Source organism: Python bivittatus, unplaced genomic scaffold (assembly GCF_059951505.1).
Source record: "Python bivittatus isolate LINGU-HERP-01145 unplaced genomic scaffold, Pbiv_v1 ctg000850_np1212, whole genome shotgun sequence".
NCBI lineage: Eukaryota > Metazoa > Chordata > Lepidosauria > Squamata > Pythonidae > Python > Python bivittatus.
The window spans coordinates 43,434,248-43,450,550 of NW_028277112.1; the positions used below are offsets into that span (position 1 = coordinate 43,434,248).

At 39.3% G+C, this 16,303-nt stretch overlaps 1 protein-coding gene across 3 annotated transcripts in view; it reads left to right on the forward strand.

Annotated features, from left to right (window-relative positions):
• Positions 1-9,838: 9,838 nt before the first annotated feature.
• Positions 9,839-16,303, forward strand: part of RIC1 (RIC1 partner of RAB6A GEF complex) — a 61,344-nt gene continuing 54,879 nt past the window's right edge. The window contains exon 1 of one of the 3 annotated variants that reach the window (XM_088130514.1): positions 9,839-10,471. In XM_088130514.1, the coding sequence (XP_087986640.1) occupies positions 10,331-10,471 (141 nt within the window). In that variant the 5' untranslated portion in view covers positions 9,839-10,330. The remainder of the gene's footprint in view (positions 10,472-16,303) is intronic. The other 2 variants (XM_088130513.1, XM_007428125.4) reach the window with 2 other exon arrangements.

The window sequence follows — 16,303 nt, forward strand, 5'->3', positions numbered from 1 at the left end:
AAATCAGTGGTTTCCGGTCTTAATTTATGTAAAATATGTTTTTTATGATTAAAAAAATAATTTTTTTCAAGTTTATTTGACTCTTTAATGAATGTTCAAATGAGGCTGGTTGCTGTCCTTATGTTGGAGATGCAATACACTTCATTTATTTATTTATTTATTTATTTATTTATTTATTAAATTTATATATGCCGCCCATCTCACTTTGGTTGTATCCATTAGTAATCCTTATTGGTTCTATTTTTTAATGCGGTGAACCAGGGTTTGGGAAGGAAGTTAAAGACATTGATGTGCTGTTACATTATATTTAAACAATCTGGAATGTATCCATTTATTAACAGCTTTGATTCTATCATGCTTGAATAGTTGCCAAAAACATTATGTGCTCCTGGAAAGTTGCTTAAATATTAGATACTAAAAACTGGCTCAAAAATTTTTGCTCTCAGCCTTTGAAGTGGTTCTTTAACAGCAAAAAGAAAACAGCGGACAATGTGCTTCTGTGTGGTCGAGTTTGGTTTAAAACTTGAGTTACAGTAATTTTTATACAGATGTAATTATTCTTGTAGTACTATAGAACAACTCAAATTTTCTTTTTTAATATTTATGTTTAATTGTTTATATTTTGTTTTGTTTGAATGGTTTTTTTTAGAAAAAAGTTTGTAGTTATAAAAAAAGCAATAAAACATATTTTTAAAAAACCTTAGGCAAACTACTACCTCTCAGCTTCAATCTTTCTCTCTGTATTTTGCATGGTTGAGTGAAAGTAAAACTAACAGTAAAATCCTGGGACTTTCTAAAAATGTCACACATTGAGAGCATGACTTGAACCTTGTGTTCCCAACATGAGATAAGCAGTATGTTGAGGTTACAGCCCTGTTTATTTGTTTCAGAAATTTTTATGTTAGCGAGGCAGAGATGAAGTTTTTCACGTTATAAAGGATTCACAAGGCAGCTGGACCCTTGTAAGTTCTGTAACCCCTTTCCTTTAGCAACTGCATATGTGACAAGTATATGAATATATTCATGTAGGATTCATCTACAAGGTGGGTGTGAGTAGGGGAAATGCTCATGTGGAATTCCATATGTATAGATTTATTTTAGTCATCTAACCTGGTAATGTGCCAACTCTCTCTCTCAGTGCTTTACCAGAAAAACAAAGTTAAGTCTGAAGCATTAAACACTGTTTAACTGTGTTCTTAATTCAAACAGACAAGTAACAATAACTGAAATTAACAGATCAAATCAAGAGTTAAAAATTTGTACAAAAAGAGGTATTGTAAGGGCATTTTTCAAAAGCTAATAAAGATATTGGGCCCATCAACTCTGCAGGAAGTACGTTCCAAAGACCTGAGGTGGTAAAGAGAAGGCTCAGTCCTGTGTCACTATGAGATGTCTCATGGCAACCAGGGTTCTCTCCAAAGTGAAGTCAAAAAAGTCAATATGGCAGCCACAAGGGCATTTTATATGCATTGCATCTAAGAAAACTTTTTGACTTTTTTGATCATACCCTGCAGATATCCCTGATGGCAACTCTAGATAAGCCTCTTCAGTTGATCCCAAGCAGCATGGAAGTTCAGAGAAAAAAGGGTGTTCCCTTAGGCAGCCTGGATGTAAGCCATTTAGGGCTTTAAAAGTAATGAACAGATTTTGTGTGTTGCCTAAAAAGGAACAGGGAGCCAGCACTTTAAACAAAGGTGTAATAAGGTCCCTTTTGTTCTTCTCACGATTAGCCCAGCTGCCAAGGTTTATACTAATTGAAGTTTCTAGTAAAGACACAAAGGCAGCCCCACATAGCAAGCGTTACTGGAGGTGATCCTGGGGGTTATCAGCAGGTGCATCATAGCATAACTATCATTGCCTTCCAAAAAGGGATACCCTGGGCAAGTCAACCAAAGCTGATAATAGGTACCCCTAGCCTTGTCTTGATCTGGATAACAGAATGAAAAAATGGGGTCCCAAAGCACTCCCAAAACGGTGTACTTGCTCTTTCTGGTAAAGTGTAATCTACTCAGGTTGATATGCTACCTTGCTGGAATTATGGCCCCTCCCAAGGAATATAATGACCATCTTGCCTGGATGTAGTTTCCCACCCAGCCCTTTACTGGTTTAAATTGGGCCCTAAACGATTTATCACCCCATCAATTGTTTTATAATTAACAACAGAAGTGTCTGCAGGGTGGAGGGGGGAAGGAAAGTAGCATCGCCCCACATTTTTTGTACGTGTGGCATTACATGCACATAAGAAAAGGACAGAGATTGCGGTGCCCGCAAAGAGCTCTGATTAAGAGGGATTATGTTATTAAAAGAAAATATACTACCTGTATTACTGGCTTTTCCACTGTTTAACCCAGAAACTTTGTAAGGGAATAATTGCTTAAGTTCGTTAAGGAGTCAACAAAAGTTCATTAACAGTTTAGCAACTGATTTAATTGTAAATGTATGTGAAAGTAAACATTATAAAGTTGAGCCAGCTGTAATGTTTTTGCTTTGAGTCTCTCCAATATATGATGTAGTACAGCTCCCCCTTGTGTTTTGAATTATATTCAGATTCCAGGTCATATTCCTATGTTTTTTTAGAAATGATGAAAACTGCATTTTATCATGGAAATTGAGAGCATTATTTATTCAGTTAAAATTTATCTTGTTGCTCACCATCTAGTTTTTATTAACACATCCAATGTTCATTCAGCAAAGAATATTCAGAACTAACCAAAACATAACATTATCATTAAAATAGACTCGGATATTCCTATTTACCATGCAGGCTTGAAGCATGACTCTCAACAGGAATATCTGAGATGGTTTCAATCAAATACAGGTTAAAATAATTTTAGGGACTATTTTGTGATTTTGGAGGAGGGGGATAGAGCCTTGACTCTCCTCTGAAATGTTAAAAAATACATTAAAATTGTCATGTTTTAATTAAGTCTTTGATAGCTGCTGATTAATTTTTATTGTTTGTATTTATTGTATTGTGCTTTGAGGGAGATGGGAAGTAAAGCCATATAGCATAGAGCAACAGTAAAGGGGCAGAAAGCTTGAGTTTAAATAAATAAATAATAAATAAAGTTTACTAGTAATAGTAGTTTTCTTGCTTATAGCTTTTGTGATAGCTGTTCCCATTTGTAAAGATACTAAAAGCAAAAGAATCTTATGAAAAATCAGCAAGAAAAGCATTGTCTATTTTTGCACAAGAACAATGGGAATGGCTTTCAACAAAATATATAATGTTCTTATCTTTACAGAGACTGCTACTCTCTAGAAAATATTATTTAAAAGTATTCTCTACTGATTCATACAAAAGTGTAATATTTTGCATACAAACCAGAATGGAAAGGGGGGAAAACCAAATTCTTTTCAACACAACATATTAAAAAAAGTATACGCTGCTTTGACTCTGCAGTAAAAATGGATGCCCATGGGAGAAAATAAACAAGTGCCAACTCAGAGTACATTCCAAAAAGGAACCGGCTGCATAGTATGATTACAGTGAATTATTTCCAGCTGGCTTGAGCTGTTATTTCTAATTGCAAGTTCAATATGTGTCTGTGATTATACTTAGAAACTTTTTGTGATCACATTTGGTGCTTGTATATTGCAGAATATATTCTGTGATTATCATAGAGGTTCTACATTTTATAAATACAGAACAATTGGAAAATCTCAGAAGAAATGGGATTCTGCTCATTTCTACCTCAACCACCTTTCATTTCATCAGCTATAATATCCTTCTATTAAGAGGCATTAAGCTTCAATCATTCTGTTCTAGTAGGTAAAGGCACCAGGCCAGAAACTGGGAGACTGAGTTCTAATCCTACCTTAGGCATGAAAGCCTAGATGACTTTGGGCCAGTCACTCTCTCAGCCCTAGGAAGAAGGCAAACCACTTCTGAATTTTTTTGCCAAGAAAACTGCATGGACTTGTCCAGTTATTCAAAAGATTCAAAACTTACTTGATGGCAGGAAAAAAAACCCCCACACATAACCTACTTAGTTGTTTCCCGAAGATGGTTTGGAAAAGTGTAGACCAGCATATCTAGAAGGCATCAAAATAGGGAAGGCTGCACTAATGCAATCCATTGTGTTGTAGGCTGCCTCTGAAGAAAGTTTAATTAACTTGAAAATTTCTAAGACTCATTGAATAAATACTATGGGGCAGCAATAAAGCATGCATAAGAGACTCATGCTTCCTGTATGATGGCCAGAGCAGAAAATCATAAAGTTCCCTTGAAAAAAGTGTGAATTGTTAAAAGATCCTTATTAATACTGTGCAACATCTGTTATTATCTTTAAGCAAAGGCTTCTGATGTATTGTTTTATGTATGAATTGAGTTTTCTGCTTGAAAAAAATCTGAAATACAGAGAAATACATGGTTCTTACTTCCCAAAGAGACAATACAGGTAGTCCTTGACTTATGACAATTGGGACCAGAACTTCTGTTGCTAAGCGATGCAGTCATTAAGTGAGTTGTGACTGATTTTACGACTTTTGCTGCAGTCGTTAAGCAAATCACACAGTCATTAAGTGAATATGGCTTCCCCCATTGACTTTGCTTGTCAGAAGCCCCCTGGGAAGGTCGCAAATGGTAGTCACGTGACCCCAGGATGCTGCAACTGTTGTAAATACATGCCAGTTTCCAAGTGCCCAAATTTTGATCACGTGACCGCAGGGATGCTGCGACAGTTGTAAGTGTGAGTACTGGTCACAAGTCACTTTTTTCAGCGCCATCATAACTTTGAATGGTCGTTAAACAAATTGTTGTAAGTCGAGGACTCCCTGTATGTTCACTCACGCTATTTCAAGTACAGTTTATGCTTACTGTAGCAACAAGTGCAATCATAATAGATGATTTTGAATTTTATATTTAATTGTGAAATTAGAACAATTTAGGGATTGAAACCTAGTTTTCTTTTTAGATTGGTAAGTTCAGATTTGATTAAGTCTTTCAGTACACATACAACTCCACTATTTGCAAATACTTCCAATTTACACAGGTAAAATCAATGCATATTTACAGTGAATTCTTTGCAATGCCAGCATTCATATCTTTTACTGTTGTACTGCTTGCTTTTAAACACAGTCAGGTTTCAAGCACAATTATAGTGAATAACTGCCTGCATTTCAACGTCAAAATTCAGTTACCAGAAGATGCTATTTGGGGCTAAAACCAAAAATTAAACAGCCATATTTCACTCCTGTAAATTGTACTGTGTCTTCACTATTAAGCACGTCTACTTTTACAGCGGAAAAGCTTTCTCTACACTGACACAGTCACAGCCTTGTTATTTTGTAGCATTTGTGTGTAATTTACCAGTACTGATTTCACCAATTGGTTTAGGAAGCCAAACTTTACATTAATGATTGTAACAGTGGGAAGTATTTCTTCCTTAAATAATAATAATAATAATAATAATAATAATAATAATAATAATAATAATAGCAGCAGCAGCAGCAGCAGCAGCAAGAACTGGTGGGACCACAAAACAGACAAAGTAATAGAAAATGAAGAAGCTAAAGTGTTCTGGGACTTCAGAATACAGACAAGCACCTGCCACACAACACCCCAGACTTAACAAATGTTGATAAGAAAGACAAAAAAGTCTGGATAGTGGATATTGCAATACTTGGAGACAGTAGAATAAAAGAGAAAGAACTGGAGAAAAACACAAAATATAAAGACCTGAAAATAGAAGTAGAATGACTCTGGCAAAAGAAAGCAAAGATAGTACCAATAGTAATAGGTGCCTTAGGTGCAATCCCAAAAAGACTGGAGCACCACTTGAACACCATTGGCATTGACAAAATCACCATCAGTCAATTGCAAAAGGCATCTTTACTTGGAACAGCTTATATCCTGTGATGGTACCTTTAACACCATGAAACAACAATATCTGTCTATCCCAGATCCTTGGGAAGGATTTGATAAGTGGATAAAAATGCCAAATCCAGTCTAAACATCTGGCTGACTGTGCAACCAACCATAATAATAATAATAATAATTTATGGATTAGCCATTAGGCCATGTCAGTATACAAAATATAAAATACAGAACAGTAATAAGACCATATGTTAGAAAATAGAGTAAAAGACATAAGTAAAAGAAATGCAAATATATTTCTGTGTCACCCCTACAATTTACCCCAATCAGATCCACATATGCAGTTCTCAATTGTACTGCTTTGTTCAGATAAAGGGCCATTTTATATGTAAGTTTTGGTTACGTGCATGAAATAAGTTGTTTTAATGTAAGGACCCCAATAGGCCATGTGTCTAATTTGCGGTCCAAGATATTGATCTCTCTCTCTTAAACAATTGACATTCAAATAATATATGTGCTATGTCCTCTGTCTCTGGGGCTCCATAAATACAAGTATGTTCATCATAAGGGACTTTTTTTTTTTATCTGCGCTCAATCGTTACCGACTCTGCAGTGACTGCTTGGACGAGTTCTTGCAGTTTTCAAGGCAAGGTGTTTCGGAAGTGGTTTTGCCAGAGCCTCCTTCCTAGAGCAGAGCCCAGCTGGCGAGCGCAGGAGACGGGGTTTCCGTTGCTTCATGCCCTTTTCGGGCGAGCGCGGTTTCGTGCTTACCTGCAACTGCTCCCGACTCCTTTTGCAAGGCGCTGCCAGCATTTTTCCTCCCACTGGAGTGAGAGTCCCCATTTATCTACTCACATGAGTTTTCGAACTGTTGGGTTGACAGGAACTGGGGAGGAAACAGGAGCTCACCATGTTAACGCGAAGGCTGGACTCGAACTGCTGAAGCGTCGACCATTGCATCCAGCTGTTCAAATCTTGCTCAAGTAAATACCTCCCTAAGATGTTTTTGCATTTGTGCTTAAATACGTAGCAATTTGGAAAGTGTGTTCACTCATCTATTTCAATGTGCCAGCCTTACTTAGCTATATCTCTCTAAGCTTCTACAGTCAGGTCCAGAAATATTGGGACATCGACACAATTCTAACATCTTTGGCTCTATACACCACCACAATGGATTTGGAATGAAACAAACACAATGTGCGTTAACTGCAGACTGTCAGCTTTAATTTGAGGGTATGTACATCCAACTCAGGTGAACGGTGTAGGAAGTACAACAGTTTGCATATGTGCCTCCCACTTGTTAAGGGACCAAAAGTAATGGGACAGAATAATAATCATACATCAAACTTTCCCTTTTTAATACTTGGTTGCAAATCCGTTGCAGTCAATCACAGCCTGAAGCCTGGAACGCATAGACATCACCAGACGCTGGGTTTCATCCCTGGTGATGCTCTGCCAGGCCTCTACTGCAACTGTCTTCAGTTCCTGCTTGTTCGTGGGGCATTTCCCCTTCAGTTTTGTCTTCAGCAAGTGAAATGCATGCTCAATGGGATTCAGGTCAGGTGATTGACTTGGCCATTGCATAACATTCCACTTCTGTCCCTTCAAAAACTCTTTGGTTGCTTTTGCAGTATGCTTTGGGTCATTGTCCATCTGTACTGTGAAGCGCCGTCCAATGAGTTCTGCAGCATTTGGCTGAATGTGAGCAGATAATATTGCCCGAAACACTGCAGAATTCATCCTGCTGCTTTTGTCAGCAGTCACATCATCAATAAATACAAGAGAACCAGTTCCATTGGCAGCCATACATGCCCACGCCATGACACTACCACCACCATGCTTCACTGATGAGGTGGTATGCTTAGGATCATGAGCAGTTCCTTTCCTTCTCCATACTCTTCTCTTCCCATCACTCTGGTACAAGTTGATCTTGGTCTCATCTGTCCATAGGATGTTGTTCCAGAACTGTGAAGGCTTTTTTAGATGTTGTTTGGCAAACTCTAATCTGGCCTTCCTGTTTTTGAGGCTCACCAATGGTTTACAATGTGTGGTGAACCCTCTGTATTCACTCTGGTGAAGTCTTCTTTTGATTGTTGACTTTGACACACATACACCTACCTCCTGGAGAGTGTTCTTGATCTGGCCAACTGTTGTGAAGGGTGTTTTCTTCACCAGGGAAAGGATTCTTCGGTCATCCACCACAGTTGTTTTCCGTTGACTCCCGGGTCTTTTGATGTTGCTGAGCTCACCGGTGCGTTCCTTCTTTTTGAGAATGTTCCAAACAGTTGTTTTGGCCACGCCTAATCTTCTTGCTATCTCTCTGATGGGTTTGTTTTGTTTCTTCAGCCTAATGATGGCTTGCTTCACTGATAGTGACAGCTCTTTGGATCTCATCTTGAGAGTTGACAGCAACAGATTCCAAATGCACATAGCACACTTGAAATGAACTCTGGGCCTTTTATCTGCACATTGTACTTGGGGTACTGAGGGAATATCACACACCTGGCCATGGAACAGCTGAGAAGCCAATTGTCCCATTACTTTTGGTCCCTTAACAAGTGGGAGGCACATAGGCAAACTGTTGTAATTCCTACACCGTTCACCTGAGTTGGATGTACATACCCTCAAATTAAAGCTGACAGTCTGCAGTTAGGGCACATTGTGTTTGTTTCATTCCAAATCCATTGTGGTGGTGTATAGAACCAAAGATGTTAGAATTGTGTCGATGTCCCAATATTTCTGGACCTGACTGTATATCCAAAATTGATGGTAGCTATATACTGATGGTAGCTATATCTCTCTAACCTTCTATATCCAAAATTCTTTCTGCAGCAATTTTTTAAACTTGTTTTCCAAAATCAGTTGGACAAGAAACAGGGAGACCACAGCTCCTGATATAATTTGTCAGTTGTACAATCCAAGAGGTCTCTGAGATTTTGTCTGTTCTATCAGACAGAGTTTTGGGAGTCTCTCAGTTTCCATAGCACTGATTTTGCACCAATAAGTGTATGCCCTGATTTTAGACCAATTTTCTTTATATATTTCCTTTCCAGGAGTTACATAGCTGTTGTATTTATAATTTAGTAAATTAAATAGAACATTTGTCACAATTTGGATGTTTCTTTGGTAAATATTTGCACCTTAAACACTTCTGGTAAATATATCCTAACAGCAGAGTCTCCAGATAACATGCAAATATATATAGTGTTTTATTCATCTTTGTTGTTTCCAAGGACTTTCACTGGGGAAAAAAAAACCCCAAGAGTCTGCTTGAACTGACACAAACACATGTTCTTACGCAGTCCGATAGAAGAATCAAGCCAGCTTTTCACGAGATTATAAAGCCAGAGATGGATACTTTGTCATATTAAAGAAGCCTTTGCGTTTGAATGCCCTTATTAGTGAAAGAATCAAATATCTTTGCAGCAAGCAGGGAAGCAGGGAAACACACTGAAATCTGTGCTAGGTGCATGTTCATCATGTTTCAGTTTCAGAAGAAACTTCCAAACTGTAATGAAACTGATTACCAGATGTGTTAATCACGGAGAGACAGGAAGTGGAACTTAAATTACAAGACGCGCCTGCGTTTGTGATAGGGAAGCCCTGCTGAAAGACGTGTACATTTGGACTGACCGTCTCAAAACGATCTTTTTCCGATAAGAACACCTGTGCGCGTCGACCTAATCCCTTGGCCACCAGGGTGGAGAAAGAGAGCCGAGTCTGCGTCCCGGGGAAGCAAAGAACAAACGTGACCAGCGTTTCCCCTCCCCCGATCCTCGCCCAACTACTCCGCTGCTCGCCATCCACCGGCTTCCTCCCCCGCGCAAAATGGAGAAGTCCTCCACTGCACAGGAAATGTGAGGGTGGAATCTCTTTTCCTCCGTTCTAGCCTTTCTCTGTGGTCCTTCCGCAAAGCTAAAACGTCACCTCCGGTTTTTCCTACGGGCTCTGACCAATCGCGGCGTCCTCTGCCCCGAATTTCTCCGCCCCCTTTTTCCACCAGTGCTGAGTTGCCGTCCGGAGGCAAACAGGGCTCGCTCCCTCCTTCGAGTTGTATGCGTCCCTGGCTCGCTCTTTCTCTTTCTTCCCCCCCGCCCCCCCTTCCTTTCCACCGCCAGACGCCGACGTAGCAGAGGAAAAGAGATGGCGTCGGCTAAAAAAGCCGCGACGGGAAGAGCGCGAGACACCCGCAAGGTTAAGGCAACGTCGCGAGGGCGCCGTCTCGAGCTGTAACCGTTCTTTCCCCTCCCCACGCCCCCCCCTCCCCGCAGCTTCAGCCCGCCAGAAAGGCAGCTCCGACTCCCTTCCTCTTCCGAGCACCTCTCAGTCTTGAGAGGGGCGACGCCGGCCCGCCGAGGACCTTCCATCCCTTCGCTATTATGCCGGTACCTCTCGGGAGCTCCGAGAACGACCCAGCCGCCCGAGACAGATGTTGAAAACCCGTCTGGCTCCGGCCGCCGTTTCTGCCTGCTAGGACGGCGCCGGGACAGGACGCTGGGCTGCTCTCTAGCCATGTATTTCCTAAGTGGCTGGCCCAAGAGGTTGCTCTGCCCCATAGAGGCGCAGGAGCCCCCGCTTGGTATTCAGGCTGACCCTCAAAGGACTTTGTTCGCCGTCTTGTCCCCGTCCCAGCTCAGCATCTGGTACAACAGGGTGAGTAAAACTGCCTCACGGCGTTGTCATCTTATAATCATTTCCCTTTTTGCTACTAGCTCCTCCAGAGGCTTTTTTCTTTTTTTCATCCAGCCAGATTGCTCCTTACGAGGCTTCGGCGAGGCTCTCTTCCCCCTCTCATTTTTGAGTAGCGAGAAAATTGGATATAACATGCCTCATAGGGATGCTGAATTGGGTAATACCTTAGAAAACGTGGCTACTACAAAACTTGTGGGTTTGATTTGTGGCATGGCTATGCCAAATGTATGTTAGTGTTATCCTTTAAAATGTGGGTTCCTTGCCTCTAGCCTCATCTCTTAAATCTTCAAATTCACCACGTAGTTTAAAGGTATTTTTAGTTACTCAGTCATCTTTAGATGTGTGAGAAAGTTGAATGGAAAGGGATGCTTACTTGTGTATCTTCCTTGGAATTCTAATTTTTTTGAGCTTTAAAGTACTGGTATTTCATTGCCTTCAGGTGCAAAGTTGTACTGGCTTGGACACAGGAAAAAATTCCAATAAGCTGTTCACCACTTTTAAAAGGAGTAGCAGAATTGCTTTTCTCAACAGCAGTGCCCCATGTGTACAGGCCCTCCTTATTTTGTTAATAATGAAAATCCATTCAGTGTTTGATATTGTCGAAACTTATACCTACATTTTATGCAGAATGATGATACCTCCTCTTCAATATCCATTTTGTATACAACTGACAGTCACAAAAGGCCACTTAAGTGTTGCATCTGAAGTTTTCATGAATTTGAGTTTATTCATTTCATACCTTTGTAATTCTGTTGGATAGCAGAATCTGTGGAAGGAGCAGGCTGATGATGGTTATGTAAGTAAGTTATATAGAGGTGTGTTTAGAAAGAGCCAACTAATAGTAATGATGAAGGTAAGTTGTTTAAATTTTGCATAAGAGTGTTATGCTTTTCAGTAACAATTTAGTAATGACATTTCTAACATACAGTATACTCAGTTACTAGATACACCATATGGTGTTTATGACTTAACAAATATTTCTGTAGTTGAATTTCAGTGTTTTTTTTTCACATGATATTCTAATACCTCATGAATCTGTTGGTCTAAATTTAAGATCAACACTTTGCTGATTTTGTAAAGTTCAGACAGGAAGTTGAATTCTAATTGTTCCATATCACAAACAATTGCTTAGCTTCTATTTCAGTTGATGTCTATGATGCAACATTGTCTTGCAGAGGCACTCTGTTACTTTCATTAGTAATATCTTTGAGAACATTGGTTTCAAAACAGAAACAGCCGACTAAGTTAGTGTAAGTCTATAATCCCCTGCAAAGTTGAATGTTACCATTCAAGATAGTAACCTTAAACATGTTAATGTGTTTTTATGTTCTGGTTCTATAGAAAACACATTCTAATACTGGAAGGAAATTCAGAAAATAGTGATTAAAATGAAGGTGATTGGAGAACCTCCTCTTGGGATTTCTTAATTTAGAAAAAAGGTAGAGGTGGAGTAATATGGAAGAGAATTTTAAAAAGTGAATATGAAAAGACAATACCAGATATAATACTGGAACTGAAAATTAGTGGAGCAAATGTAATGGAAGGATGAAAAAGAAAATACTAATGTATCATATAATTACTTTAAACAATTTAGAGTGCAGTTCTATATGTACTCTATATGAGAATAAACTTTGAATTAAATACCAGGGTACCAATTTCCAAATGAACAGGGATAAGATTATGTCATTACATAGCCTGTGAATGGCTGCTAGTTGTAAAGTTGAATATAATTTATCTTTGATTTTCATTTTTATGGTGGGGAGGGCAGGCTTATAATCAATTTGCAAACATGCAAAACATATTTATCTAGTACATATAAGGACCTTTGATCTAATAAGACTGTCTTATTTTCTGATAATGTAATATGTACTTGTGATTAAGTTCTTTGTGCGAATACAGATAGCCTTTGTTATCTTCAGTCTTGTTCCAGTATTTCACATACGTATAATTTTTGAGCGTTTTTCTGTATTTTACATGTCCAAAATGGCAGACAGGTTTTTATATATACATTAGGGATTTTTTTTTTCATGATTTCATTATTCCAATGTTTCTGTATGGTGTGCACTGAAAATGTTACCTAGCCGGGTAACGAAACATTTGCAGGAAAACAACCAAGCTCAGAGAACCCCAAGGACTTTACAGTTTCTGTATATGATACCAACTTTTATTAGTGTACTTCATCCTGTTCTGATGTCTTCAGATTTGAATGAGGGGGATGAGCTGATGCTTATCAAGTTAGCAAATAACAAAAGCTGGGAGAGGTAGCTGATACTTTAGAGAGGGAGAAGTTTAAAAAAGATCTAAGGCTTTGTAGCAGTGGGTTGAAATGAATAGTATGGAAATTAGAGGGAGAAACAAATTCTGCATCTGTGTAGAAAACATGAAAAGCACAGTTATAGGATGGGGGAGATCTGGCTTGGTGGTAGGAAATGTGAAAGGCATCTTAGTCTCTGTGTCAACTGAATTAAACATGAGCCAGCAGTGTGATAAAACTGCTAAAAAGGCAAATGCTATCTTGGAGTTCATTAACAGGAACATGGGAACTAACTGTTTCACTGTGCTCTGCCCTGGTCAAGCCCCACTTGATGTACTGTGTCCAGTTCTGACAACTGACAAGTTGCAGCAATTTCAGAGGAAGGCTACAAAAATAAGGGGTCTTAAAAACCCCATGAGAAGGTTAAAGGATCTGGGTATGTTTAGCCTACAGAAGCGACAACTGAGGGAGATTCAATAGCAGTCTTCAAATACAGTGGAACCTTGGGTTACGAACGCTTCTGTTAACGAACTTTTCGGGTTACGACCAGCTCCGGCCGCAAAATTTTGCTTCGGTTTGCGAACTCTGCCTCGGGGTACGAACAGGATACACGGCCATTTTTCCGCCCCTGACACGTGGTCCGCGGCCATTTTCCGCCCCTGACACGTGGTCCGCGGCCATTTTCCGCCCCTGACACGTGGTCCGCGGCCATTTTTCCGCCCCTGACACGTGGTCCGCGGCCATTTTTCTGCCCCTGACACGTGGTCCGTGGCCATTTTCCGCCCCTGACACGTGGTCGTAGGGAGGGGGACTCTCCCTCCAAGCAATAGCCGCCTCCCTGTCCTCCACACCAGAACAGATTAACGGTAATTACATTGAACCTTATGGGGAAATTTGCTTCAGGTTGCGACCAGTTCAGGTTGCGGCCAGAGTCACGGAACGAATTAAGTTCGTAAACCGAGGTTCCACTGTATATGAAGAGTTGTCAACAGAAGAGAGATTAAATGTATTCTCTATTGCCTCAGAAAGCAGGACCAGAACTAGTGGGTTAAAACTACAAAGAAGTAGATTCAGGTTAGACATCATGAGGAACTTCCTAGCTGCCTGTATGAGCTGTCATCCTGTGGAGCTGGCTGCCACATGAAGTTGTGAGTTTTCCTTTGATGGAGTCTTCAAACAGAAGTTAGATGGTTATTAACAGAGTTGTTATAGTAGATACTGCTCTGAGAAGGGGTTGGACTAGATGACAACTAAGGCTCTTTCCAACTCTGATTCCATGACTAGATTGCCAGCTTGTGTAGATAAAATATTTTTAGTGAGACAAATGTGTAGTTTCATGCATGTGTCTATAAACATCAATGCCATTAATAATTATTTGTAACAACTTGTGTAAATTTAGTATCAAAATTGTAAATAATTTTCAATATTAACAAGCATTCCCATTAAAAAAAAATGTAGTTTGGAAACTAATTTTTTCAATCCCCTGCTATCAAACTGGAAAATTCCCTTTTTTATTGCAGTTGGGCTTTTATTATTAACAGTTTGAGCTATTTTATGCATGTGCTTGGTTGTATCTACTTAATAAAATGCCACTGAAATGATTTTGATCCAGAGGCTTTTGTCATTGAAGCAATATTTAATAATGCCTTGTTCTCACTGCAGCCAAATCTATTCTGTGTAGTTGAGAGACCCATTGAACAGTTTGTGGGATAGAAGGATTGCAAGGAGGAGGAGGAGGAGGAGGATCAGTTCAGTGTAGCAGCTAAGAAGCTGGGCTAGAAACTAGGAGATGTGAGTTTTAGTCTTCCCTTAGACATGAGAGCTGGCTGGGTGATTTTGAGCCATTCACTCTCTCAGCTCAACCCTCATAGGACTGTCATTGTAGGGGAAAGAGGATGTGGGAGCATTAGATATGAACGCTGCCTTGAGTTGAACCAAAAAAGGTGGGATTTAAAAAAATTGAATAGAGGAACCTCTTCCATCTCTATTACTGCTAACAATATTTTCTACTGAATCAAAGCATTCCATCAACAGTGTGATTCCAGTTGGTAGCAACAGTTTGCAAACATGTTTTCACTTGTAAATTGCAGTCCAGTTTTATACTTCTAATATTATGTAAACCAGTTTTTCTGAAATTATACTTAGGCATACATACACTATTTTGTTATATACTCTACAATTGGATGAAGAATTGGGTGTCCTTTGTTTGCATTTTTGGAAAAGGCAATAGGATTATGATTCTTTAACTATTAAAAACAAAAGGCAGCAGAGGGAAGGGAATAGGGACAGTGTAGGAGCTAAGTTAAGATACCTAATATGGCTTCCAGGTTTCGGTTTCCAACTCTTTTGGGCCAGTAGGCAGATTTGGAACTGTGCCATAGTTGGACTCAATAAAATGGCTAACATGGGAGAGCTCTTGCCAGTTCACTAAATACTGTTGTAATTAGCATGGCATGTGGCCATTTTTTGAAGACAAGGTAGTCAGGCTAAAGATAATTTTAGCAGAATGGTCCTAAACTGTATGAGTCACAACTGTAGATATGGAAAAAGATGATATAATGAAAAGCTTTTTAATAATCAGTAGCATCTTTGGATAGCTATAGCTATTAAGGGAAAAAGTTTGTTTGTTAGGCTTATATTCCATCTTTCCTTCAGGAACTTATATCTGTTTCAGGCTGCTATATTCTGAGTTATTACAGAAGTGATTCCCCTTATCGAACAAAGGGGTTCAATGAGCTCCTAGGTCCTATACTGTGGTGTCTGTATTTTAATTAATTGCTGCTGCTAAGTCTTGTATAAGGCAAGAGCCCCTTAATTCATGGTTCTTATTTAGCTACGGTTTAGAGCTACTTGGTACAGGGATCAAATTGGGATTCTTGAACCTATCTACATATCCTTCAGAATTCCTCCACTTTACCAAGGGTTCTGCACCTGTTTCCCCCAGGTTTTATATAGTGAGAAGATTTCTTCCTATGAGCATGCCTGTTTCTGGGATGCCAGTGACTAGGGCTACTACTTCCAAAGCTGTGGTTAAACAAGACACTGTTGCCCTATTTAGAGATTTAGCCATAAGAGGAGGTCATTTCAGGGGGTGAGTTTCAACAATCAAGTCATTTTCAGACCAAAGAGTAGCTGCTTTCATAGCACCTTGCCTTTATTTAACAATTTAAAATTCCTGTTCAACAGAGCCTTTTATCATTGAAGAAAAAAAATAATTCTCACAATATGTATGTCATCCTACTGAAGACCGGTTGGATTTGAGAGGCATATAAATTAAAACAGGATCCCTGAAAGATCCTGTTGGTCTTACATAATTTTTTTCTTCCCTACAAAAACCACTGCTTACATTTTTCTTTCCCAATATTCTGTATTATTAATAATTTACAAAACAAAGAAAACATGTCACATATACTCACACACGTAAGGCAAAATATCACAGCAATACATTTAATAGGCCAAATATTTTCTTGTATTGATTATAGGCACTCCTGTGTATTCTCTGCTACCCTAGCTTTTTTTTCTGTAAAATGTACAGAAGG